This window comes from Leucoraja erinacea, unplaced genomic scaffold (genome assembly GCF_028641065.1).
Source record: "Leucoraja erinacea ecotype New England unplaced genomic scaffold, Leri_hhj_1 Leri_155S, whole genome shotgun sequence".
Classification (NCBI taxonomy): domain Eukaryota; kingdom Metazoa; phylum Chordata; class Chondrichthyes; order Rajiformes; family Rajidae; genus Leucoraja; species Leucoraja erinaceus.
This window is the reverse complement of record NW_026575847.1, coordinates 115,001-142,500: the sequence shown is the minus strand read 5'-3', so window position 1 is coordinate 142,500 and position 27,500 is coordinate 115,001. Positions and strand designations below refer to the sequence as shown.

Genomic DNA, 27,500 nt, shown 5'->3' with positions numbered 1-27,500 from the left:
TGTAATCATGTATTGTCTTTCTGCTGACTGGTTAGCACGCAACAAAAGCTTTTCACTGTACCTCGGTACACGTGACAATAAACTCAACTAAACTTTTAAGAAAGAACTGCAGATGCTGGAAAAATCGAAGGTCGACATAAATGCTGGAGAAACTCAGCGGGTGAGGCAGCATCTATGGAGCGAAGGAATAGGCGACGTTTCAGGTTGAGACCTTTCTTCAGACTGATGTGGGTGGGGGTGTGGGGGGGGGGGGGGAGGGGGGGGAAGAAGAAAGGAAGAGGTGGAGACAGTGGGCTGTGGGAGAGCTGGGAAGGGGAGGGGAAGGAGGGAGAAAGCAGGGACTACCTGAAATTGGAGAAGTCAATGTTCATACCGCTGGGGTGTAAACTACCCAAGTGAAATATGAGGTGCTGCTCCTCCAATTTGCGGTGGGACTCACTCTGGCCATGGAGGAGGCCCAGGACAGAAAGGTCGGATTGGGAATGGGAGGGGGAGTTGAAGTGCTGAGCCACCGGGAGATCAGGTTGGTTATTGCGAACTGAGCGGAGGTGTTGGGCGAAGCGATCGCCAAGCCTGCGCTTGGTCTCACCGATGTAGAGCAGTGTAATCTAAACTAGGCCCTTCGGCCCACCATGTCCTCTCAACCCCATTCTCCTGCCTTCTCCCCATAACTACTGACACTTACAAAGAAAGATGCAGGAAAGATAGACACAAAGTGCTGGGGTAACTGTCTATTCCCCTGGTGGTTTTAAACCACAAAATCACTCAAACGCAGCGACTCTACCACTGCGCCACCGTGCTGCCTATTTGTCAAATGTACTGAAAATGGAACTATGAAACTCCTACTTGCACTTTCATGCACCTGGTAAACACACACTGCTTCTGGTTAACTTATTAAAGATAAAAATTAAAAATTAAAATAAAATATGATTGCCGAAAGTCCAAAGTCCCTAATGCCACCATGAGAGTTAATAGTTTAGTTAGTGTTTGAAGTCTTTACTAGCCTAATGGCTGTAGGGAAGAAGCTGTTCCTGAACCTGGACGTTACAGTTTGCAGGCTCCTGTACACATAGAAACATAGAAACATAGAAAATAGGTGCAGGAGTAGGCCATTCGGCCCTTCGAGCCTGCACCGCCATTCAATATGATCATGGCTGATCATCCAACTCAGTATCCTGTACCTGCCTTCTCTCCATACCCCCTGATCCCCTTAGCACACAAAGGCCACATCTAACTCCCTCTTAAATATAGCCAATGAACTGGCCTCAACTACCTTCTGTGGCAGAGAGTTCCACAGATTCACCACTCTTTGTGTGACATTTTTGTTTCTCATCTCGATCCTAAAAGACTTTCCCCCTCATCCTTAAACTGTGACCCCTTGTTCTGGACTTCCCCAACATCGGGAACAATCTTCCTGCATCTAGCCTGTCTAACCCCTTAAGAATTTTGTAATTTTCCATAAGATCCCCCCTCAATCTTCTAAATTCTAACGAGTACAAGCCGAGTCTATCCAGTCTTTCTTATTATGAAAGTCCTGCCATCCCAGGAATCAGTCTGGTGAACCTTCTCTGTACTCCCTCTATGGCAAGAATGTCTTTCCTCAGATTAGGAGACCAAAACTGTACGCAATACTCCAGGTGTGGTCTCACCAAGGCCCTGGGCAACTGCAGTAGAACCTCCCTGCTCCTATACTCAAATCCTTTTGCTATGAAGAATGTCTTTCCTCAGATTAGGAAACCAAAACTGTACGCAATATTCCAGGTGTGGTCTCACCAAGGCCCTGGGCAACTGTAGTAGAACCTCCCTGCTCCCTGTAACTTCTTCCCGATAGCTGTGGTGACACGAGTGTGTGGTCTGGGTGGCGTGGGACTGTGAGAATTTTATTGCGTGCTATAAGGGCAAAGCTTTAGGGTGACAATAGACAATAGGAACGGGGTACTGATTGGGGATGATCAACCATGATCACATTGTAAGGGGAGAGACAAGACTTTGCCTTCCATCACAGTGAGGAGGAGATTCACTGTGATGGATGTTTGTGTGAATTGTGCTGGGTGTGTCCTGGTTCTTTTCTTGTTGTATGACTGCAGAAACCAAATTTTGTTTGAACTTCATTTGAGGTTCAAATGACAATAAACGGTATTACAGGTGCACAACCTTTTATCCGAAAGCCTTGGGACCAGACACTTTTCGTAATTCAGAATTTGTCGGTCTTCGGAATGGAATTTTTTTAGCGTAGATTTTAATGGCTGGCTCGGTGGTAAAGTGTTCGGCTCATATCCGCAAGGTCGCGAGTTTGCGCCTTGATCCCGGCAGTTACTCGGTCGCGAGTTTGAGTCTTCAATGTCGTTTTTTCTTGCAGAATAAATGTCTGTATGAAATGCAGTGTAGGAGAGGTGTACTGACTGTGTGGGCAGAACTTTGGAAGTGATTGCCCACCAGTCTAAAAAGCCGCTGTGTCTCCCTGTCCCTGGGATAGCAGGGGGCGATCAAACAGCACAATACCCCCCTCCCCCTCCAACTCCAGAGGAATCCGCTCCCCGATGGGCCGCTACGGCGACAAGTGGCAGTTTGCCCACAGCCCGAGCTGCGCCACCCCAAGAACACCTTGCACACCATCCGCTTCTGCCCCTACGTGTTCCTCTGGAGTTGGAGCGGGGCTGGGCTGGAGTTGCTGCTGGCTGTGGGTTTCTGGGATCTCCGTGCTTGCAGTGGGCCTGGGGGTCGCTGGCCCGTTGGTCCTGACGTCTCCGGCCACCCCCCTGGACGGGAGCTGAGACTGGGAACTGTACCGCCCTTGCCCACTCCCTCTGCAACTGCAAACAACCCCACTCTCCTGCAAGGGCGGTACAGTTCCCGGAGGATAGCAGGTGGCCGGAGACGTCAGGACCAACAGGAACCCGCTCCCCGATGGGCCCCTACGACGCCCCGAGCTGCGCCCCGTCATCCGCAACCCAGGTTCCTCTGTAGTTGGAGCGGGGCTGGGCTGCTGTTGGCTGTGGGTCTCTGGGTTCTCTGTGCTTGCGGTGGGCCTGGTGGTCGACGTCCAATTGGTCCTGACGTCTCCGGTGACTGCACTAGCCTGCAGCCATCGCCGACGTGAAGACAGTACAAAGCCCCCGCGCCGGTGCAATGAGCGGGGAGCTGGAGAGGGGAGGGAAGGGGTCACACACATGGCCAGGAAGCAGAGGGGTGTAGGTGGGGTGAAACTGAAGGGAGCGACAATCTGCTGCTGCCTGCACGCTGAGTTAAAAAGTTCCCACGCAAGACTCACGATACACTGTGTATCATGAGTCTACCGTGGGAACTTTTTAACTCAGCGGGCAGGTAGCAGCATATTGTCAATTATTAACCCTCCCGCGCAATATACCCTCACCTTCTCTTTTATGAATGGGGATTTAGTTCCCCTTTCTTCGAGGACCGACCGGAGGTTCCGCTGTCACCTCTGCGGGCCGCCCTCGGTGAACGTTTTCAAGGACCTTTCTTCAAGGACCGAAAAAAATGTCCGCTATTCGGAGGTTTTCGTTATTTGGATCTTCGGATAAAAGGTTGTGCACCTGTATTACTATAACAGGCAATAGGTGCAGGAGTAGGCCATTCGGCCCTTCGAGCCAGCACCACCATTCAATGTGATCATGGCGGATCATCCCCAATCAGTACCCCGTTCCTGCCTTCTCCCCATATCCCCTGACTCCACTATCTTTAAGAGCCCTATCTAGCTCTCTCTTGAAAGCATCCACCGACCTCTGAGGCAGAGAATTCCACGCACTCACAACTCTGTGAAAGAATGAAAGGGGTAAAGTTCAAATGAGATGTGCGGGGCAAGTTTAAAAAAAAAATACACAGAGGGTGGTGGGTGCCTGGAACGAGGGTGATGGAGGCAGAGATGATAGTGGTGTCTGAAGATAGACAAAAAAGCTGGAGAAACTCAGCGGGTGTGAGGCAGCATCTATGGAGCGAAGGAAAAGGGTCTCGACCCGAAACGTCACCTATTCCTTCGCTCCATAGATGCTGCCTCACACCCGCTGAGTTTCTCCAGCATTTTTATCTTCCTTAGATTTTTCCAGCATCTGCAGTTCTTTCTGCATTTTTCCAGCATCTGCAGTTCATAGCAAAAGGATTTGAGTATAGGAGCAGGGAGGTTCTACTGCAGTTGTACAGGGTCTTGGTGAGACCACACCTGGAGTGTTGCGTACAGTTTTGCTCTCCTAATCTGAGGAAAGACATTCTTGCCATAGAGGGAGTACAGAGAAGGTTCACCAGACTGATTCCTGGGATGTCAGGACTTTCATATGAAGAAAGACTGGATAGACTCGGCTTGTGCTCGCTAGAATTTAGAAGATTGAGGGGGGATCTTAGAGAAACGTACAAAATTCTTAAGGGGTTGGACAGGCTAGATGCAGGAAGATTGTTCCCGATGTTGGGGAAGTCCAGAACAAGGGGTCACAGTTTAAGGATAAAGGGGAAATCTTTTAGGACCGAGATGAGGAAAACTTTTTCACACAGAGAGTGGTAAATCTGTGGGATTCTCTCCCGCAGAAGGTAGTTGAGGCCACAGTTCATTGGCTATATTTTAGAGGGAGTTAGATGTGGCCCTGTGGCTAAAGGGATCAGGGGGTATGGAGAGAAGGCAGGGATGGGATACTGAGTTGGATGATCAGCCATGATCATATTGAATGGCGGTGCAGGCTCGAAGGGCCAAATGGCCTACTCCTGCACCTAATTCTATGTTTCTATGTTTCTAAATGTTGTGTCTGAAGAAAGGTTTTGTGCCGAAACGTCACCCGTTCCTTCTTTCCAGAGATGCTGCCTGTCCGGCTGAGTTACTCCAGCATTTTGTGACTATCAGTGAGGCACATGGATATGTATCACATGCAGGCAGAGGAGATTAATTTAACTTGACATTGTCAGTTAACTTGACATTGGCGGGGACATTGTGACCTGCTCCTGTGCTGACCTGTTCAATGTTGTATTTAAAGGAAAACTTCCCTCATTCTCCTCTGTGAGAATTTGTATTGCTTGTTGTAAGGGCAAACCTTTAGGGTGACAACAGACAATAGGTTCAGGAGTAGGCCATTCGGCCCTTCGAGCCAGCACCGCCATCCAATGTGATCATGGCTGATCATCCCCAATCAGTACCCCGTTCCTGCCATCCCCCCATATCCCCTGACTCCATTATCTTTAAGAGCCCTATCTAGCTCTCTCTTGAAAACATTCAGTGAATTGGCCAAAGCACAGGGTCACAAAACATATAAAATAGGTGCAGGAGTAGGCCATTCGGCCCTTCGATCCAGCACCACCATTCAATATGATTCATGGCTGATCATCCACAATCAGTACCCCGTTCCTGCCTTCTCCCCATATCCCTTGATTCCGTTAGCCCTAAGAGCTAAATCTAACTCTCTGTTGAAAACATCCAGTGAATCGGCCTCCACTGCCTTCTGTGGCAGAGAATTCCACAGACTCACAACTCTCTGGGTGAAAACGTTTTGAATACGAGTGAGAACAAAAGGTTCAATGTGTGTACACCGAGTCCACGCTGACCTGCGATCCCCGCACACTAAAGGGCCTGTCTCAGTTTCACGACCTCTGCCGAGTTTGCCCTTGACTCATACTCGCAGCAAGGTCGTCACGAGGTCGTGGGAGGTCGTAGGTAGGTCGTAGCAGGCCGTGGTGCTAGTCGTAGGAGCCCGTGGCATCAAGCAGGTCGGGGCGTTTTTTCCAGCCAGATGAAAAATGTTCACAAGTAAACAAGGTCGTGAATTAGGTTGTGAAAGTGGGACAGGACCTTAACCCTATCCTAATTCAATGGATTAGGAATGAATTAGGATAGTGTCAGTGTGCGGGGATCGCTGGTCGGCGCTGACTCGGTTTACACACCTTTAACTGTTTTTCTCTCTTGTTTGTTAGATTGTTTACAGAGCACTATGTTTCCATATTGTGTTGTGCTGCTGCAAGTAACACTATCATTGTTCTATCTGGAACACAAGACAATAAAACGCAGGTAGACACAAAATGCAGGAGTGACTCAGCGGGTGAGGCTGCATGTCTATTGTCACCCTAAAGCTTTGCTGCAGGTTGGACTTTCTAACCAACAGACCCCAGTCTGTGAGGTTAGACAAGCACACCTCTTCAACCCTCACCCTGAACACCGGCGTTCCACAGGGCTGTGTGCTGAGCCCCCTCCTCTACTCCCTCTTCACCTACGACTGCACACCTGTACATGGTACTAACACCATCATCAAGTATGCAGATGATACAACGGTGATTGGCCTCATCAGCAACAATGATAAGTCGGCCTACAGGGAGGAGGTCCAGCTCCTAGCAGCATGGTGCGCTGACAACAACCTGGCCCTTAACTCCAAGAAGACCACGGAGCTCATTGTGGACTTCAGGAAGTCTAGGGGCGGCACGCACACCCCCATCCACATTAACAGGATAGAGGTGGAACATGTTTCTAGCTTCAGGTTCCTGGGAGTCAACATCTCCGATGACCTCTCTTGGACCCACAATACCTCTACTCTGATCAAGAAGGCTCATCAGCGTCCCTTCTTCCCGAGGAGACTGAAGAAGGTCCATCTGTCTCCTCAGATCCTGGTGAACTTCTACCGCTGCACCATCGAGAGCATCCTTACCAACTGCATCACAGTATGGTATGGCAACTGCTCTGTCTCCGACCGGAAGGCATTGCAGAGGGTGGTGAAAATTGCCCAACGCATCACCGGTTCCACGCTCCCCCCCATTGAGTCTGTCCAAAGCAAGCGCTGTCTGCGGAGGGCGCTCAGCATCGCCAAGGACTGCTCTCACCCCAACCATGGACTGTTTACCCTCCTACCATCCGGGAGGCGCTACAGGTCTCTCCGTTGCCGAACCAGCAGGTCCAGGAACAGCTTCTTCCCGGCGGCTGTCACTCTACTCAACAACGTACCTCAGTGACTGCCAATCACCACCCCCCCCCCCCCGGACACTCACTCCTTCCACCAGAAACAAATTGCACTACTATGACTGTATGCATGTAAATATATTTATTTATTGCTCATATTCTATGTCGCTCTTCTGGGGAGATGCTAACTGCATTGCGTTGTCTCTGTACTGTACACTGCACAATGACAAAAAAGTTTGAATCTGAATCTAATCTCTGGAGAGAAGGAATGGGCGACGTTTCGGGTCGAGACCCTTCTTCAGACTGATGTCAGGGCAGGGGGCGGGGCAGGGATAGAATGTAATCGGAGACAGTAAGACTGGTGGGAGAACTGGGAAGGGGGAGGGGATGGAGAGATAGGCAAAGCAAGGGTTACCTGAAGTTAGAGAGGTCAATGTTCATACCGCTGGGGTGTAAACTGCCCAAGCGAAATATGAGGTGCTGTTCCTCCAATCTGCGCTGGGCCTCACTCTGACAGTGGAGGAGGCCCAGGACAGGAAGGTCAGATTGGGAATGGGAGGGGGAGTTGAAGTGCTGAGCCACCGGGAGATCAGGTTGGTGACAACGGACTGAGCGGAGGTGTTCCAAACACTCTTGACTCTGTGGGCCGAAGGACCCGTTTCCACGCTGCATCTCTAAACTAAGGTAGCAGAACAGCAGAATATTGAGATAAACAATAGGCAACAGGTGCAGGAGGAGGCCATTCGGCCCTTCGAGCCAGCACCGCCATTCACTGTGATCATGGCTGATCATCCCCAATCAGTACCCCGTTCCTGCCTTCTCCCCATATCCCCTGACTCCGCTATCTTTAAGAGCCCTATCTAGCTCTCTCTTGAAAGCATCCAGAAAACCTGCCTCCACTGAGGCAGGGAATTCCCCACACTCACAACTCTCTGTGGGAAAAAGTGTTTCCTCGTCTCCGTTCTAAATGGCTTACCCCTTATTCTTAAACAGTGGCCCCTGGTTCTGGGCTCCCCCCAACATCGGGAACATGTTCCCTGCCTCAAGCGTGTCCAAACCCTTAATAATTTTACATGTTTCAATAAGATCGCCTCTCATCCTTCTAAACTCCAGAGTGTACAAGCCCAGCCGCTCCATTCTCTCAGCAAAATATAAAGAATAGTGACACGGACATTCTGAACAGTCTCCTTTGATGGAACAACTTACCAGCCTGGTGTTGAGCACGGGGAAGACAAGGGCCAGAAGAGGTCCGTTCAACATGTGCACATGTAACCTGCGGAAGGAAACACGCCAAGAATGACACGCGTGGCCAAACGTCAGGTTGCACGCTTCCCAGTTTTGGTTCAGTTTAGTTTAGAGATACAGCACGGGAATAGGCCCGAGACTTCACCGACCAGCGATCCCCGCACGCTAACACTATCCTACACACATTTATACCAAAGCCAATTAACCTACAAGCCTGTCCCCTCGTTCTCGATTCCCCTACTCTGGGCAAAAGGTCTGTGTATTTACCCGATCTATTCACCTCATGATCTTGTACACCTCTATGAGATCACCGCTCATCCTCCTGTGCTCCCAAGGAATAAGGTCTTAGTCTGCCCAATCTCTCCTTGTAGCTCAGCCCTTGAGTTGTGGCAACAATCCTCGTGAATTGGCGTGAATAACAATGACAGTAGCGGCACGGTGGCGTAACGGTGGCGTTGCAGCCTCACAGCGCCAGAGAACGGGGTTTAAAACTGACTAAAAGTTCCATCTTTAGAGTCTGGACCTTCACCCTGTAACTTACAAATCAAAATAGGACGTACATGGTAAATGGTAGGGAAGTGAAGAATGCAGTTGAACAGAGGGATCTGGGAATAACCGTGCATAGTTCCTTGAAGGTGGAATCTCATATAGATAGGGTGGTAAAGAAAGCTTTTGGTATGCTAGTCTTTATAAATCAGAACATTGAGTATAGAAGCTGGGATGTAATGTTAAAATTGTACAAGGCATTGGTGAGACCAATTCTGGAGTATGGTGTACAATTTTGGTCGCCCAATTATAGGAAGGATGTCAACAAAATAGAGAGAGTACAGAGGAGATTTACTAGAATGTTGCCTGGGTTTCAACAACTAAGTTACAGAGAAAGGTTGAATAAGTTAGGTCTTTATTCTCTGGAGCGCAGAAGGTTAAGGGGGGACTTGATAGAGGTCTTTAAAATGATGAGAGGGATAGACAGAGTTGATGTGGACAAGCTTTTCCCTTTGAGAATAGGCAAGATTCAAACAAGAGGACATGACTTCAGAATTAAGGGACAGAAGTTTAGGGGAAACATGAGGGGAATTTCTTTACTCAGAGAGTGGTAGCGGTGTGGAATGAGCTTCCAGTGGATGTGGTGGAGGCAGGTTCGTTGGTATCATTTAAAAATAAATTGGATAGGCATATGGATGAGAAGGGAATGGAGGGTTATGGTATGAGTGCAGGCAGGTGGGGCTAAGGGAAAATAATTGTTCGGCACGGACTTGTAGGGCCGAGGTGGCCTGTTTCCGTGCTGTAATTGTTATATGGTTATATGGTTAACTGTATGGGTTTTCTCCGGGTGCTCCGGTTTCCTCCCACACTCCGCAAGACATATAGGTGTTTTAAGTTACAACGCGGAAACAGGCCCTTTGGCCCACCAGGTCCGCTCCGACCAGCAATCCCCAGCACACTAACACTATCCTACACACACGAGGGACAATTTACATTTATATCAAGCCAATTAACCTGCAAACCTGTATGTATTTGGAGTGTGGGAGGAAACCCTGAGCACCTGGAGAAAACCCACGCAGGTCCCGGGGAGAACGTGCAAACTCCGTACAGGATCGAACCCGGGTCTCTGGCGATGTAAAGCGGCAAATCTACCGTTGCCCCACCGTGCCAACCATTTCTCGTGACCACTGTGGGGTGACCCCGCACAGCAATCATATCAAGGACGGTGCAGTGGGCGAGGTCGGCTGCTTCACAGTGCCAGAGAGACGGGTTCGATCCTGACCTCGGGTGCTGTCTGTCTGTCCAATAAGTAACAAAGTGGATGAGCTTGTCGCACAGTTGGAAATTGACAGGTATTGCACGGAGTCGTGGCTGTAAGTGGATCGGAGCTGGGAGCTAATGGCCCTGTCCCACGGTACGAGTTCATTCCAAGAGCTCTCCCGAGTTTAAGAAATATCAAACTCGTGGTAAGCACGGAGAATGAATGTAGCGGGTACGTCGTAGCTCGGGGACGTCTCCTAGCGCTAACGGCAGGTTCTTGGGAAGACTCGCTAACGGCAGGTAAGCTCGGGAAGACATGTGAAGATTTTTCAACATGTTGAAAAATGTCCACGAGAGCCCCGAGTACCGATGAGCGGCCATTACCGTAAATCTCCGAGTTCGAATCAGGGCAAACTCGGGAGAGCTCTTGGAATGAACTCGTACAGTGGGACAGGGCCATAACTATTCAAGGCTACACATCATTGAAGGTCGAGACGCAGGTAGATAAGGTGGTTGTTAGGCGCTCCCCCCACTGGTGAATGCTATGTACTTACCTTTCTCTGTTTCTCTCCCGAGTGCAGGCCTCGTGGCTGTGAGTCTGGAATCAAGGGGTTAAAAGTCTCCTGTACCCGATTGGCCAAGCTGCGTGAGGTGACGGGTGACTCATCTGAAGCTTAAATACCAGAGTCTCCCAGGATTCTCTCTCTTCTTCGTCGACCCTGACTTGTGAGCAGACTGCTGGTGTGAGCTGAGGAAGGCCTGGCCACATGGCGTAGAACTTTGTGTACTTTCACCATTACTTGTTAACAAATACTGAATTGGGACGGATAAGGGCTGACCTTAGTGTTTTCGTGTATTTTGTTTCAGGGTTATATCTCTTTAGGCAGGTGTTAAGAGTCTCCGGTTCGACGGTCCATCACGTGACTGGCTGGAGCATTGTTAAATTGTTTGTCAGTCCATCCATATCCCTGACTGGGTTGTTTGAATCAGGTTTGGGTTTTTGTGTTGCATTGAATAATTAAAACTATTTTTGAACTTGAACCTGGTTTTTGAATTATGTTACGCGGCTCTGAAGTACCTGCATTCGAGAGTCGTAACAGTGGTCAACTTTGGCCTTCATCAGTCAGAGTATTGAGTATAGAAGTTGGGAGGTCATGTTGCAGTTGTATAAGACGTTGGTGAGACCGCATTTAGAATATTGTGTTTAGTTCTGGGCACCATGTTATAGGAAAGATGTTGTCAAGCTTGAAAGGGTTCAGAGAAGATTTTATGAGGATGAGAGTTGTGAGTCTGTAGAATTATCTGGGATTTAGAGGGATGCGAGGAATTCTTATTGAAACATAAGATTATTAAGGGTTTTGACACGCTAGAGGCAAGAAACATGTTCCCGATGTTGGGGGGAGTCCAGAACCAGGGGCCAGAGTTTTAGTATAAGGGGTAAGCCATTTAGAACGGAGATGAGGAAACACTTTATCACACAGAGAGTGGTGAATCTCTGGAAACTCTCTGCCACAGAAGGTAGTTGAGGCCAGTTCATTGGCTATATTTAAGAGGGAGTTAGATGTGGCCCTTGTGGCTAAAAGGGATCATGGGGTATGGGAGAGAAGGCAGGTACGGGATACTGAGTTGGATGATCAGCCATGATCATATTGAATTGCGGTGCAGGCTCGAAGGGCTGAATGGCCTACTCCTGCACCTAATTTCTATGTTTCTATACTTTCAAGAGAGAGCTAGATAGGGCTCATATAGATAGCGGAGTCAGGGAATAAGGGGAGAAGGCAGGAACGGGGTACTGATTGTGGATGATCAGCCATGATCGCATTGAATGGCGGTGCTGGCTCGAAGGGCCGAATGGCCTACTCCTGCACCTATTGCCTATTGTCTATTGTCCATTGACCTCCATTTTTTTCGTTTACAGCGGGGTAAGAGGCCCTTCTGCCCACCGAGTCCGTGCCGACCAGCGACCCCCGCACACACTAACACTATCCTACACACATCAGGAACAATTTACATTTTACACCAAGCCAATTAACCTACAGACCTGCACGTCTTTGGAGCGTGGGAGGAAACCGGAGATCTCGGAGAAAACCCACGCAAGTCACGGGGAGAACGTACAATCTCCGTACAGGCAGCGCCCGTAGCCGGGATCCAACCCGGGTCTCCGGCGCCGTGAGGCAGCAACTCTACCGCTGTGCCACCGTACGGCCCTGTGAAGGGGCCTGTCGCAGAGCGGCACGGTGGCGCAGCGGTCGAGCTGCTGCCTCACGGCGCCAGGGACCCGGGTTCGATCCTGACCAGAGGTGCTGACCGTACGGAGTTTGCACGTTCTTCCCGTGACCTGCGTGGGTTAACCTCCGAGATCTTCGGTTTCCTCCCACGCTCCACAAAGACGTGCAGGTTTGTAGGCTAATTGGCTTGGTGTAAATGTGTAAATTGTCCCTAGTGTGTGTGTGTAGGATAGTGTTGGTGTGCGCGGGGATCGCTGGGAGGCGCGGACTCGGTGGGCAGAAGGGCCTGTTTCCGCGCTGTGTCTCTAAACTAAACTAAACTGAACAAAACACAAAGGATTGTCCCTGCTTTCACTGTGACTTTCAGACTGCTTTGTTTCAAGGACAGCGCATTCTCAGATGGCCAGCGCTGAGCAGAGGAGATCGAGTTGCAGGGAGTGGCCGGGCCGCCCAGATAACAGCAGTCACTAGGGGGATGATAAGGCACCTCCGACTATCAGCCTCTCCAGGCCTCGGTTGCCAAGCACTTTAACCCCCCCCCCCCTCCCCCCTCCCCCCCCCCCCCCCCGCCCTGACCTTTCTGTCCTGGGCCTCATCCACTGTCCACAGTTTAAGAATAAGGAGTAAGCCATTTCGAACGATGGGGAAACGCCTTTTCTCACAGAGAGTTGTGAGTCTGTGGAATTCTCTGCCTCAGAGGGCGGTGGAGGCCGGTTCTCTGGATACTTTCAAGATAGGGCTCTTAAAGAGTCAGGGGATATGGGGAGAAGGCAAGAACGGGGCACTGATTGGGGATGGTCAGCCATGATCACATTGCATGACGGTGCTGGCTTGAAGGGCCGAATGGCCTACTCCTGCACCTATTGTCTATTGTCAGGATCGAATCCGGGTCGGTCACGGTATGAATAAAATTCTTAAGGGATTGGACAGGTTAGATGCAGGAAAAACTGTTCCCCATGTTGGGGGGAGTCCAAAACCAGGGGTCACAGTTTAAGAATAAGGGGTCGGCCATTTAGGACTGAGATGAGGAAAAACTTTTTCACCCAGTCAGTGAGTTGTGAATCTGTGGAACTCTCTGCCACAGAGGGCAGTGGAGGCCAATTCACTGGATGTTTTCAAGAGAGAGTTAGATTTAGCTCTTAGGACTAACGGAATCAAGGGATATGGGGAGAAGGCAGGAACGGGGTACTGATTTTGGATGATCAGCCATGATCATATTGAATGGTTGTGCTGGCTCGAAGGGGTCGAATGGCCTACTCCTGCACCTATTTTCCATGTTTCTATGTTTCTATGTCTCTGCTGCACTACCGAACCACTGTTCTATGACAAATGTTCTAAAACCTGCAGGTTTCAGCCCCATTGCCAAGATAATACTGGAATGAAAGTCAGCAAAGACAATATCCTGGATTTACTGCAGACAGTCCGACCTTCCAAACCAATCATTCCAAGTGTTTTCATAAGGTCAAAAGTGATAGGAGCAGAGTTAGGTCGTTCGGCACCTCAAGTCTACTCTGCCGTTCCTGGGATCCCAGGATACATCCCTGGGATGGCGGGACTGTCATACGAGGAAAGATTGAAAAGACTAGGCTTGTATTCACTGGATTTAGAAGGATGAGAGGGAATCTTATACAAACATATAAAATGATGAAAATACTGGACAAGCTAGATGCAGGACAAATGTTCCCAATGTTGGGCGAGTCCAGAACCAGGGGCCACAGTCTTAGAATAAAGGGGAGGCCATTTAAGACCTAGGTGAGAAAAAACGTTTTCACCCAGAGAGTTGTGAATTTGTGGAATTCCCTGCCACAGAGGGCAGTGGAGGCCAAATCACTGGATGGATTTAAGAGAGAGTTAGATAGAGGTCTAGGGGCTAGTGGAGACAAGGGATATGGGGAGAAGGCAGGCATGGGTTATTGATTGGGGACGATCAGCCATGATCACAATGAATGGCGGTGCTGGCTCGAAGGGCCGAATGGCCTCCTCCTGCATCCATTTTCTATGTTTCTATGTAACCCCTGACACCCGTACTAATCAAGAATCTATCTATCTCTCCATCTATCACTCCGAGTTCTTTAATTTCCTCCCATTCTCCCACAAAATGTGCGTAGGTTAGTGTTTAGTGTGCGGGGATCGCTGGTCGACACGGACTCGGTGGGTTGAAGGGCCTGTTTCCGCGCTGTAACTCTAAACTAAACTTCTGAACATCATAACAAAAAAAACGTGGAGACATTGAATGTTGTTCCTGCTAGATCCTGGCCCTGGGGGAATCTGTGGTGATTCTGCCTTCAAGCCAGCAAGCCTGGTTCAGTGTAGGGCCACAAGGTGCAGACTGGCGGAGAAATGATCTGCAGATGCTGGTTAAAACCGTAGCCACAAAATGCTGGAGTAACTCAGCGGGACAGGCATCAGCTCTGGAGGGAAGGAATAGGTGACCCTTCTTCAGACCTGAAACGCCACCCATTCCTTCTCTCCAGAGATGCTGCCTGTCCCGCTGAGGTACTCCAGCACCTTGTGTCTATCTTCAGTGCAGAAGGGATCTAGTTTGTTGTGTACAGCCGCGTTTAATACTGGGTCGCTGACACGAGCAGCTGCTGCCAGCTCAGGAAGGAAATCACGAGAATAACAAAGGGGATACATACAGAGAGAGAGACGCACATACACACACGCACCCATACATGCACACACACACGCACGCACGCACACACACGCACGAGCACGCACACACACACTCTCATAGAACGATACAGTGTGGAAACAGGCCCTTCGGCCCAACTCGCCCACACTGGCCAACATGTCCCAGCTACACTAGTCCCACCTGCCTGCGCTTGGTCCATATCCCTCCAAACCTGTCCAATCCATGTACCTGTCCAACTGTTTCTTAAATGTTGGGATAGTCCCTGCCTCAACTACCTCCTCTGGCAGCTCGTTCCATACACCCACCACCCTCTGTGTGAAATAGTTACCCCTCGGATTCCTATTTAAATCTATTCCCCTTCACCTTGAACCTATGTCCTCTGGTCCTCGATTCCCCAACTCTGGGTAAGACTGCGTGCATCTACCCGATCTATTCCTAGAAACATAGAAACATAGAAATTAGGTGCAGGAGTAAGCCATTCGGCCCTTCGAGCCTGCACCGCCATTCAATATGATCATGGCTGATCATCCAACTCAGTATCCCGTACCTGCCTGCTCTCCATACCCTCTGATCCCCTTAGCCACAAGGGCCACATCTAACTCCCTCTTAAATATAGCCAATGAACTGGCCTCAACTACCCTCTGCGGCAGAGAGTTCCAGAGATTCACCACTCTCTGTGTGAAAAAAGTTCTTCTCATCTCGGTTTTGAAGGATTTCCCCCTTATCCTTAAGCTGTGACCCCTTGTCCTGGACCCCCCCAACATCGGGAACAATCTTCCTGCATCTAGCCTGTCCAACCCCTTAAGAATTTTGTAAGTTTCTATAAGATCCCCTCTCAATCTCCTAAATTCTAGAGAGTATAAACCAAGTCTATCCAGTCTTTCTTCATAAGACAGTCCTGACATCCCAGGAATAAATCTGGTGAACCTTCCCTGCACTCCCTCTATGGCAATAATGTCCTTCCTCAGATTTGGAGACCAAAACTGTACGCAATACTCCAGGTGTGGTCTCACCAAGACCCTGTACAACTGCAGTAGAACCTCCCTGCTCCTATACTCAAATCTTTTTGCTATGAAAGCTAACATGCCATTCGCTTTCTTCACTGCCTGCTGCACCTGCATGCCTACTTTCAATGACTGGTGTACCATGACACCCAGGTCTCGCTGCATCTCCCCTTTTCCTAGTCGGCCACCATTTAGATAATAATTAGATATTCCTCTCATGATGTTGTATACACGCACACACACACACAAGGAAAAGGTCACATGCAAAACGCACAGACCCATGCAGAAAATGGCAACAGGAAGACACACAAAACAAATATTTTAGACACAGAATGCTGGAGTAACTCAGCAGGACAGGCAGCATCTCTGTAGAGAAGGAATGGGTGATGTTTCAGGTCGAGACCCTCCTTCAGACAGAGTCAGCGGAGAGGGAAACTGGAGGTGTGGAAAGGTACAAAGAATCTGAAGAAGGGTCTCGACCCGAAACGTCACAAATTCCTTCTCCCCAGAGATGCAGCCTGTCCCGCTGTGTTACTCCAGCATTTTGTGTCTATCTTCGGTTTAAACCAGCATCTGCAGTTCCTTCCGACACAAAACAAGAATGGTATTAACTTAGTGGTGGCATCGTGGCCCAGAGGTAGAGCTACTGCCTCACAAGTTTGATCTTGACTATGAGTGCTCTCTGTGTGGAGTTTGCACGTTCTACCTGTGCCCATGTGAGTTTCCTCACATTCCAAAGACGTGTGGATTTGTAGGTGAACTGGTTTCTATAAATTGCCCCTAGACAATAGGTGCAGGAGTAGGCCATTTGGCCCTTCGAGCCAGCACCGCCATTCAATGTGATCATGGCTGATCATCCCCAATCAGTACCCCGTTCCTGCCTTCTCCCCATATCCCCTGACTCCACTACCTTTAATAGCCCTATCTAGCTCTCTCTTGAAAATATCCAGGGAACCTGCCTCCACCGCCCCCTGAGGCAGAGAATTCCACAGACTCACAACTCTCTGTGTGAAAAAGTGTTTCCTCTCTCTAACTTCTACAGGTGCTCAATAGAGAGCATACTGACGGTTGCATCGTGGCTTGGTTCGGCAACTTGAGTGCCCTGGAGAGGAAAAGACTACAAAAAGTAGGAAACACTGCCCAGTCCATCATCGGCTCTGACCTTCCTTCCATCGAGGGGATTTATCGCAGTCGCTGCCTCAAAAAGGCTGGCAGTGTCATCAAAGACCCACACCATCCTGGCCACACACTCATCTCCCTGCTACCTTCAGGTAGAAGGTACAGGAGCCTGAAGACTGCAACAACCAGGTTCAGGAATAGCTACTTCCCCACAGCCGTCAGGCTATTAAACCTGGCTCGGACAAAACTCTGATTATTAATAACCACTTTCTGTTATTTGCACTTTACCAGTTTATTTATTCATGTGTGTATATATTTATATTACGGTATATATGGACACACTTATCTGTTTTGTAGTAAATGCCTACTATGTTCTGTGTGCTGAAGCAAAGCAAGAATTTCATTGTCCTATACAGGGACACATGACAATAAACTCACTTGACTTGACTTGACTTAACTCCCCATATCCGCTGACTCCGCTATCTTTAAGAGCCCCATCTAGCTCTCTCTTGAAAGTATCCAGAGAACCGGCCTCTACCGCCCTCTGAGGCAGAGAATTCCATTTGTTTACCAGTTTAAATAAATGGGTCCAAAACTGCTCACAAATTTATACATTCTGTTCGACTTTAGAATCCATTGTTAATAATTAATAATAAATAATCTCATACAAAATTAATATGTTCTGGGTACAAAGAGTTAAATAATTGTTTCCAATTTTAAACATCAGTGTAAAATATTAACCATCCAGCGGGTTTAAAGTCTCCTCCAAATTATGTAATTGGGATCAAAGACTATGACATGATTGTAAAGGTTCCCGGAGGGGGGGGGGGCAAGCATCTTGGCACGGCGGCGCAGCGGGTATACCCGCCGCCTCAAAGCGCGGGAGACCCGGGTGCAATCCCGACCTCGGGCGCTGTCTGTGTGGAGTTTGCATGTTATTCAAGAGAGAGTTAGATTTAGCTCTTGGGATTAAGTTTGGGCCGAGTTTAGAAGGATGAGAGGATATCTCATTGAAACATACAAGATTGTTAAGGGTTTGGACACGCTAGAGGCAGGAAACATGTTCCCGATGTTGGGGGAGTCCAGAACCAGGGGCCACACAGTTTACGAATAAGGAGTAAGCCATTTAGAACGGAGACGAGGAAACACTTTTTCTCACAGGTGAGTCTGTGGAATTCTCTGCCTCAGAGGGCGGTGGAGGCCGGTTCTCTAGATACTATCAAGAGAGAGCTAGATAGGGTTCTAAAAATAGCAGAGTCAGGGGATATGGCGAGAAGGCAGGAACGGGGTACTGATTGGGGATGATCATATTGAATGGCAGCGCTGGCTCGAAGGGCCGAATGGCCTACTCCTGCACCTATTGTCTATTGTCTAAAGGAATCAAGGGATATGGGGAGAAGGCAGGAACGGGGTGCTGATTGGGGATGATCAGCCATGATCACATTGAATGGCAGCGCTGGCTCGAAGGGCCGAATGGCCTCCTCCTGCACCTATTGTCTATGTTTCTATGTTCCCCGCACATCACTAGACTGCTCAACCTGCCCCTGTTGCTCAGGCCCTCGAGTCCTGGCAACATCCTCGTAAGAACTAAGGGGGACGCAAAAGGGACCAGTAAACATAGAAACAAAGAAACTAGGTGCAGGAGAAGGCCATTCGGCCCCTCGAGCCAGCACCACCACCCAATCTGATCGTGGCTGATCATCCACAATCAGTAACCCATGCCTGCCATCTCCCCATATCCCTTGATTCCACTAACCCACCTGTGTAGCAGTGGCAAATCTGCCTGCCAGAATGCTGGTTCCCCCACCTGTTAAGGGGCTGTCCCAGTTGGGCGACTTAATCCTCGAGTTAAGAAGACTGTCTACGACCTTCAAGCTCAAGGGCACGATCAATCCAGCTCGAGGTGTTCCAGGACAGTGCCCTCGAGCTTGAAGGTCCAAGACGGTCTTCTTAACTCGAGGATTAGGTCGCCACAGTGGGGACAGCCCCTTTAAGGTAAACCCGTCCTTTTTTGTACAATTCAACCCCGACCCCCGTACTTTTTGTAACTTTGCGTCGCCTCTTTAGTGTACTTTGTACGCAGAAACAAAGACTTTCACTGTACCTAGCTACTGGTGACAATAATGTTTCATCCCTATCAACAATGTGCCAAGGTGTCATGGAGTGATACGGTTGTGGAAACAGGCCCTTCGGCCCAACTTGCCCACACCGCCCAACATGTCCCAGCTACACTAGCTTTGGCCCATATCCCTCCAAACTTGTACCTGTCCAACTGTTTCTGAAACGTTGGGATAGTCCCAAGCCTCAACTACCTCCTCCGGCAGCTCGTTTGGGAGATTGTTCCCGGTGTTGTGGAAGCCCAGAACAAGGGGGTCACAGTTTAAGGATAAGGGGGAAATCTTTTAGGACCGAGATGAGAAAAGCATTTTTCACACAGAGAGTGGTGAATCCCTGGAATTCTCTGCCACAGAAGGTAGTTGAGACCACAGTTCATTGGCTATATTTAAGAGGGAGTTAGATGTGGCCCTTGTGGCTAAAGGGATCAGGGGATATGGAGAGAAGGCAGGTACGGGATACTGAGTTGGATGAGCAGCCATGATCATATTGAATGGCGGTGCAGGCTCGAAGGGCCGAATGGCCTACTCCTGCACCTAATTTCTATGTTTCTATGTTCCATACACCCACCACCCTTTGTGTGAAAGAGTTACCCCTCAGATTCCTATTAAGTCTTTTCCCCTTCACCTTGAACCTGTGTCCTCTGGTCCTCGATTCCCCTACTCTGGGCAAGAGACTGTACATCTACCCGATCTATTCCTCTCATGATTCTGTACACCTCTATAAGATCAGCCCTCATCCTCCTGCGCTCCAAGGAATAGAGACCCAGCCTGCTCAACCTCTCCCTGTAGCTCAGACCATCGAGTCCTGGCAACATCTGGCAGCACGGTGGCGCAGCGGTAGAGTTGCTGCCTCACAGCGCCAGAGACCCGGGTTCAATCCCGACTACGGGCGCTGTCTGTACGGAGTTTGCACGTTCTCCCCGTGACCTGCGTGGGTTTTCTCCGAGACCTCCGGTTTCCTCCCACACTCCAAAGACGTGCAGGTTTGTAGGTTAATTGGCTCGGTGTAATTGTAAATTGTTCCTAATGTGTATAGGATAGCGTTAGTGCGTGCGGATCGCTGGTCGGTGCAGACTCGGTGGGCTGAATGGCCTGTTTCCACACTGTGTCTCTAAACAAAACTCCATCCCTTCTCTCTAGAGATGCTGCCTGTCCCGCTGAGTTACTCCAGCATTTTGTGTCTATGTTCGGTCTCAACAGAACTGAACCTCTCTGAGATGAGCCTCTGGGCCACAATTCCCCTACTCTGGGCAAGAGACTCTGTGCGTCTACCCGATCAATTCCTCTCATGATTTTATACATCTCTATAAGATCGCCCCTCATCCTCCTGCGCTCCAAGGAATAGAGTCGCAACCTGCTCAACCTCTCTTGCGCCTGTCCCACATGCCGATTGTTTCGGCAACTGCCGGCGACTATCATAGTCGTAGCAAGTCGCTGAAAAACCAGCGACAACCTCCATGGCCAGAGTGAGTCCCACCGTAAATTGGAGGAGCAGCGCCTCATATTTCGCCTGGGCAGTCTGCACCCCAGCGGTATGAACATTGACTTCTCTAATTTCAGGTAGTCCCTGCTTTCTCCTCCGCTTCCCAGCTCTCCCTCGGCCCACTGGCTCCACCACTTCCTTCCTTCTTTCCGCCTCCCCCCCCCCCCCCCCCCCCCCCCCCCCCCGACCCTCACATCAGTCTGAAGAAGGGTTTCCACCCGAAACGTCTCCTATTCCCTTCGCTCCGTAGATGCTGCCTCACCCGCTGAGTTTCCCCAGCATTTTTGACGTCATGCTGGCGACAACCAAGGGAAGTCAAGCTACGCTCATTAGCGTCAAACCCACTGTCGGCAAAAAATGTTCAACACACGTTGAAAACTCAGCCGCGACCAGAAAGACGATACGACTTTTTTGGCGACTGAGGAGAAGACTCATGGTGCCCACCGGCGAACATTTGGCGACAAACTAGTCGCCTGTAGTTAAACGATAGACAATAGACATTAGGTGCAGGAGTAGGCCATTCAGCCCTTCGAGCCAGCACCGCCATTCAATGTGATCATGGCTGATCATCCCCAATCAGTACCCCGTTCCTGCCTTCTCCCCGTATCCCCTGACTCCCTTATCTTTAAGAGCCCTATCTAGCTCTCTCTCGAAAGTATCCAGAGAACCTGCCTCCACCGCCCTCTGAGGCAGAGAATTCCACAGACTCACAACTCTCTGTGAGAAAAAGTGTTTCCTCATCTCCGTTCTAAATGGCTTACCCCTTATTCTTAAACTGTGTGGCCCCTGGTTCTGCCCCCCCCCCCCCCCCCCCCCCCCCCCCAACATCGGGAACATGTTTTCTGCCTCTAGCGTGTCCAAGCCCTCAACAATCTTATATGTTTCAATGAGATTCCCTCTCATCCTTCTAAACTCCAGAGTATACAAGCCCAGCTGCTCCATTTTATCAGCATATGACAGTCCCGCCATCCCGGGAATTAACCTTGTAAACCTACGCTGCACTCCCTCAATAGCAAGAATGTCCTTCCTCAAATTAGGGGACCAAAACTGCACACAATACTCCAGGTGTGGTCTCACTAGGGCCCTGTACAACTGCAGAAGGACCTCTTTGCTCCCATATTCGATTCCTCTTGTTATAATGGCCAACATGCCATTCGCATTCTTCACTGCCTGCTGTACCTGAGTCCCGGCAATGTCCTTGTACTTGTAATGCAAAGTGGAGCTATACGGAAAACATACCTGCAGGGCCGTGAGGACGTGGCAAGGATTCAGTAAGTAGATGAGCGTTTTCGAAGCGCACTTGAACCCAATCTCCAATCCAAAGGTCAAGCACAGGGCGGCCTGCAACAGGTTCTTGCCCAGAGTTTGTGGGTGATCCGAGGGACTCCCGGCCGGTTCCCGGCGTTCCCAGAAGCCGGCTCCGATCTTCTCGCAGGCCAGGACGATTTGGAGCAGGGAGACGGCCACCATGAGCGCCGTTTCCAGGGCTCGCTGCCGGGCGGAGAGGAAGGCGGCGCACTCCGGCCCGCCGTTGCCCGTGATGTTGGGGTCCACGCCGCCGTACATCGCGTCCAGGAAGTGACCCGGCACCACGGCGGCCATCTTCTGCTCTCTTCCGCCCACCACCACTTTCAGAACCCCATCCACCAGACGCAGGGTTTCTGCGTTAAAACGTCGCCTCTTCTCAAGGTGCTTCCTCTCACCCCAGTTCCTCTCAAACCACGGGTTAATCCCCTCTCCTGAAAGGAAAGATTATCTGAATTAGTACAAAACTAGGTTAAAATGTTTCCTTAAGTACCATGAACACAAAAAAAGCCTTTCACACTGACAGTGAAACTAAAACTAAACAAAGGTAACATAAGATTATTAAGGGCTTGGATACGCTAGAGGCAGGAAACATGTTCCCCATGTTGGGGGAGTCCAGAACCAGGGGCCACAGTTTAAGAATAAGGAGTAAGCCATTTAGAACGGAGATGATATACTCTCTAGAATTTAGGAGATTGAGAGGGGATCTTATAGAAACTTACAAAATTCTTAAGGGGTTGGACAGGCTAGATGCAGGAAGATTGTTCCCGATGTTGGGGAAGTCCAGGACAAGGGGTCACAGCTTAAGGATAAGGGGGAAATCCTTTAAAACCGAGATGAGGAGAACTTTTTTCACACAGAGAGTGGTGAATCTCTGGAACTCTCTGCTACAGAGGGTAGTTGAGGCCAGTTCATTGGCTATATTTAAGAGGGAGTTAGATGTGGCCCTTGTGGCTAAGGGGATCAGAGGGTATGGAGAGAAGGCAGGTACGGGATACTGAGTTGGATGATCAGCCATGATCATATTAAATGGCGGTGCAGGCTCGAAGGGCCGAATGGCCTACTCCTGCACCTAATTTCTATGTTTCTATGTTTCTATGAGGAAACACTTTTTTTCGTGGAGACCAGTTCTCTGGATGCTTTCAAGAGAGAGCTAGATAGGGCTCTTAAAGATAGCGGAGTCAGGGGATATGGGGAGAAGGCAGGAACGGGGAACCGATTGGGGATGATCAGCCATGATCACATTGATTGGCGGTGCTGGCTCGAAGGGCCAAATAGTCTACTCCTGCATCTATTGTCTATTGTAATAATGTAATAATATATGTATTTTTATTTCTATTCTATTTATTTTTTACTGCACACTGAACGGACACTGGTTGAGCAACGTTTTTTTGGTTCCTCTGGGTATGTGAGTACTCAGGAAAATGACAATGAAGATATACTATACTATACTATACTATACTATACTATACTATACTATACTAATGTTAATAATTACTGAATGTGTGCCTCATTCTCATCTCCCCCTCAGCTAACAATGAACCATGTTCAGGAAGGAACTGCAGATGCTGGCTTACATAGAAGGTAGACACAGAATGCTGGAGTAACTCAGCGGGACAGGCGGCATCTCTGGAGGAAAGGAAAGGGTGACGTTTCGGGACGAGACCCTTCTTCAGACACTGAACCACGAACAAGGAACCATCTAACAATGAATGATTCTACAGTTCCTTGATCCACATCCCCTTTGATCTCTCATTTTCACACCTTATCCTTCTATGTCTCTAGTCTCCCTCTCCCCCGACTCTCAGTCTGAAGAAGGGTCTCGAGCCGAAACGTTGCCCATTCCTTCTTTCCAGAGATGCTGCCCGTCCCGCCGAGTTACTCCAGCATTCTGTGTCTGTCACATATTAATCCCCTCTCCTTAACTAAAATATCATTTGAATTTGTATCAAACTAGGCAAAAACATTTCCTTAAATCGCATGAATACAAGGAATTCTATTAATAATTCAGGTGCATCTCTCCCGCAAAACAACATCCAATTTACAGATTACAGATTCCCTTTCTTAAATAAAAGATAATTTGAATTAATATAAAAATAGCAAACAGTTTCCTTCAATCCCATGAACACTAAATAGCTTTACACCGAGCCTCAGTGTCTGTGACAAGTTGGAGATGAGGAAACACTTTTTCTCACAGAGAGTTGTGAGTCTGTGGAATTCTCTGCCTCAGAGGGCGGTGGAGGCCGGTTCTCTGGATACTTTCAAGAGAGAGCTAGATAGGGCTCTTAAAGATAAAGATAGCGGAGTCAGTGCTTATGGGGAGAAGGCAGGAACGGGGTACTGATTGGGGATGATCAGCCATGATCACATTGAATGGCGGTGCGGTGCTGGCTCGAAGGGCCGAATGGCCTACTCCTGCACCGATTGTCTAAAACTAAACTACAGTAATAATATTAACTACAAAATTGGGCAAAAACGTTTCCTTAAATCACATGAACACGAGGGATTATATTAATAATTCAAGCACATCTCTCCCAAAGAAAATGAAACATAACTTACAGATTAATCCCCTCTCCCCACTGTATGTCATGTTGTCACTTGCGGGCGGAGCACCAAGGTAAATTACTTGTATGTGAATACTTGGCCAATAAACTTATTAATTCATTCATACATTCAATCATTGATTCAATCATACATTCATTCATTCATTCATTCATTCGTACATTCTTAACTAGAATATCATTTGAATTAATACCAAACTAGGCAAAATGTTTCCTTAAATCCCATAGACACACAATAACCTCTCACTGAGCCTCAGTGTCTGTGTGACAATACAACTTACACAAAACAAAACTAAAGTCAATTAGCCAACAAGAAAACAAGCCCCAAATCAGAGATTAATCAACTTTCCCTAAATAAATAATTTGAATTAGTACAAAATTAGGCAAAATGTTTCCTTAAATCCCATGAATGTCAATAATCCAAGCAGATCTCACCACAAACTATACTCTGGTGTTTAGAAGGATGAGAGGGGATCTTATTGAAACATATAAGATTATTAAGGGTTTGGGACACGCTAGAGGCAGGAAACGTGTTCCCGTTGTGGGGGGGAGTCCAGAACCAGGGGCCACAATTCAAGAATAAGGGGTAAGCCATTTAGAACGGAGACGAGGAAACACTTTTTCGCACAGAAACATAGAAACATAGAAATTAGGTGCAGGAGTAGACCATTCGGCCCTTCGAGCCTGCACCGCCATTCAATATGATCATGGCTGATCATCCAACTCAGTATCCCGTACCTGCCTTCTCTCCATACCCCCTGATCCCCTTAGCCACAAGGGCCACATCTAACTCCCTCTTAAATATAGCCAATGAACTGGCCTCAACGACATTCTGTGGCAGAGAATTCCACAGATTCACCACTCTCTGTGTAAAAAATGTTTTTCTCATTTCAGTCCTAAAAGATTTCCCCTTTATCCTTAAACTGTGCCCCCTTGTTCTGGACTTCCCCAACATCGGGAACAATCTTCCTGCATCTAGCCTGTCTAACCCCTTAAGAATTTTGTAAGTTTCTATAAGATCCCCCTCAATCTTCCAATATCTAGCGAGTACAAGCCGAGTCTATCCAGTCTTTCTACATAGGAAAGTCCTGCCATCCCAGGAATCAGTCTGGTGAACCGTCTCTGTACTCCCTCTATGGCAACAATGTCCTTCCTCAGATTTGGAGAACAAAGAACTGCAGATGCTGAAAAAAAATCGAAGGTAGGCAAAAAGAGCTGGAGTCACTCAGCGGGTGAGGCAGGATCTATGGAGCGAAGGAATAGATGACGCTTCGGGTCGAGACTCTTCCTCAGAAACTGAACCATGAGCATGAATCTGAAGAAGGGTCTCGACCCGAAACGTCGCCTATTCCTTCGCTCCATAGATGCTGCCTCACCCGCTGTGTTTCTCCAGCATTTTTGTCCACCCAACTCACAAATCAATCCTTTTAAATAAAATATAATCTGAATTAGTACAAAATTAGGCAAAGACATTTCCTTAAAACCCATGAATGTGAGTAATAATGTCAATTACTACTGATTGGGGATGATCAGCCATGATCACATTTGAATGGCGGTGCTGGCTCGAAGGGCCGAATGGCCTACTCTTGCACCTATTGTCTATTGTCCGTAATAACCCAAGCAGTTCTTTCCCAAACCACAACACATAACACAGATTAATTCCCTTTACTAGGCAGAACATTTCCTCAAATCCCATGCACATGAGGAATTAGTTTAATAATCCACCGCACATCTCTCCCACAAAACAACATTCAATTTACAGATTAATCTCCCTTTCTTACATAGAAGATAATCTGAATTGGTAGAAAACTAGGCAAAAACGGTTCCTTAAGTCCCACAAACACAAAATGTCTTCACACTCAGCTTCAGTATACGGGACAATAAAAGTAACAATAAACTAATTCAACGTTAATAATCCAACCAGGAAATAATACCTAACTCACAAATTAATTCTCTTAAATAAAATATAATTTGAATTCGTATGAAATTAGGCAATCCTGATCTCCCCGGTGGCTCAGCACTTCAACTCCCCCTCCCATTCCTAATTCAACCTTTCTGTCCTGGGCCTCCTCCATGGCCAGAGTGAGTCCCACCGCAAATTGGAGGAGCAGCACCTCATATTTCGCTTGGGTAGTTTACACCCCAGCGGTATGAACATTGACTTCTCCAATTTCAGGTAGTCCATGCTTTCTCCCTCCTTCCCCTCCCCTTCCCAGCTCTCCCACAGCCCACTGTCTCCGCCTCTTCCTTTCTTCTTCCCGACCCCCCAACTCCCACATCGATCTGAAGAAGGGCCTCGACCCGAAACGTTGCCTTTTCCTTTGCTCCATAGATGCTGCCTCACACACTGAGATTCTCCAGCACTTTTGTCTACCTATGAAATTAGGCAAAAACGTTTTCTTAAATCCCATGAATGTGAGGAATTATGTTAATAATCCGAGCACATCACTCCAACAAAACAACGTCCAATTCACAGATTCATTTCCCTTTCTTAAATAAAGGATGATTTGAATTCTATCTATATATCTACACATGGTGCTCACTCGCACTCGAGGTTTAGTGGTGCCATCATGATGTCCCGGTTATGGGCCTGTCCCACTTAGGCTGCTATTCAGGCGACTGCCGTCCACTGTCAAGTAGCCGGCACTTGCCTGAAAAACTGGCGACTGGAACAGCGACTGTCAGAGTGGAACGTACACACACTCACCAACACACACGCACGCACACACACACACGCACACCACACACACACGCACACCACACACGCACACACACACACGCACGCACGCACGCACACACACACGGACACACTCACCAACACACATGCACGCACGCACACCACGCACGCACGCACGCATGCACACACACACATGCACGCACGCACACACATGCACGCACACACACACGCACACACACACGCACGCACGCTCGCACACAACACACACACACACACTCACCACACACACACACGCACGCACGCATGCACACGCACACACATGCACGCACGCACACGCACACGCACACGCACACCACACACGCACGTTCGCACACCACACACACACACGCGCAGGCTCGCACAACACACACACGCACGCACACCACACACGCATACCACACACGCGCGCTCGCGCACACCACACGCACGCACGCACACCACACACACACACACGCACGCAC

General features: G+C 48.8%; 1 protein-coding gene across 1 annotated transcript in view; it reads right to left on the bottom strand.

Annotated features, from left to right (window-relative positions):
- The window catches only part of LOC129715966 (transmembrane protein 164-like), a 36,326-nt gene that overhangs the window by 7,389 nt on the left and 1,437 nt on the right, over nt 1-27,500 (bottom strand). The window contains exons 2-4 of the mRNA XM_055665851.1: nt 21,697-22,196; nt 13,023-13,046; nt 8,087-8,185 (exon numbers count right to left, since the gene is read on the bottom strand). Of these exons, the coding sequence (XP_055521826.1) occupies nt 8,087-8,185; nt 13,023-13,046; nt 21,697-22,059 (486 nt within the window). The 5' untranslated portion in view covers nt 22,060-22,196. The remainder of the gene's footprint in view (nt 1-8,086; nt 8,186-13,022; nt 13,047-21,696; nt 22,197-27,500) is intronic.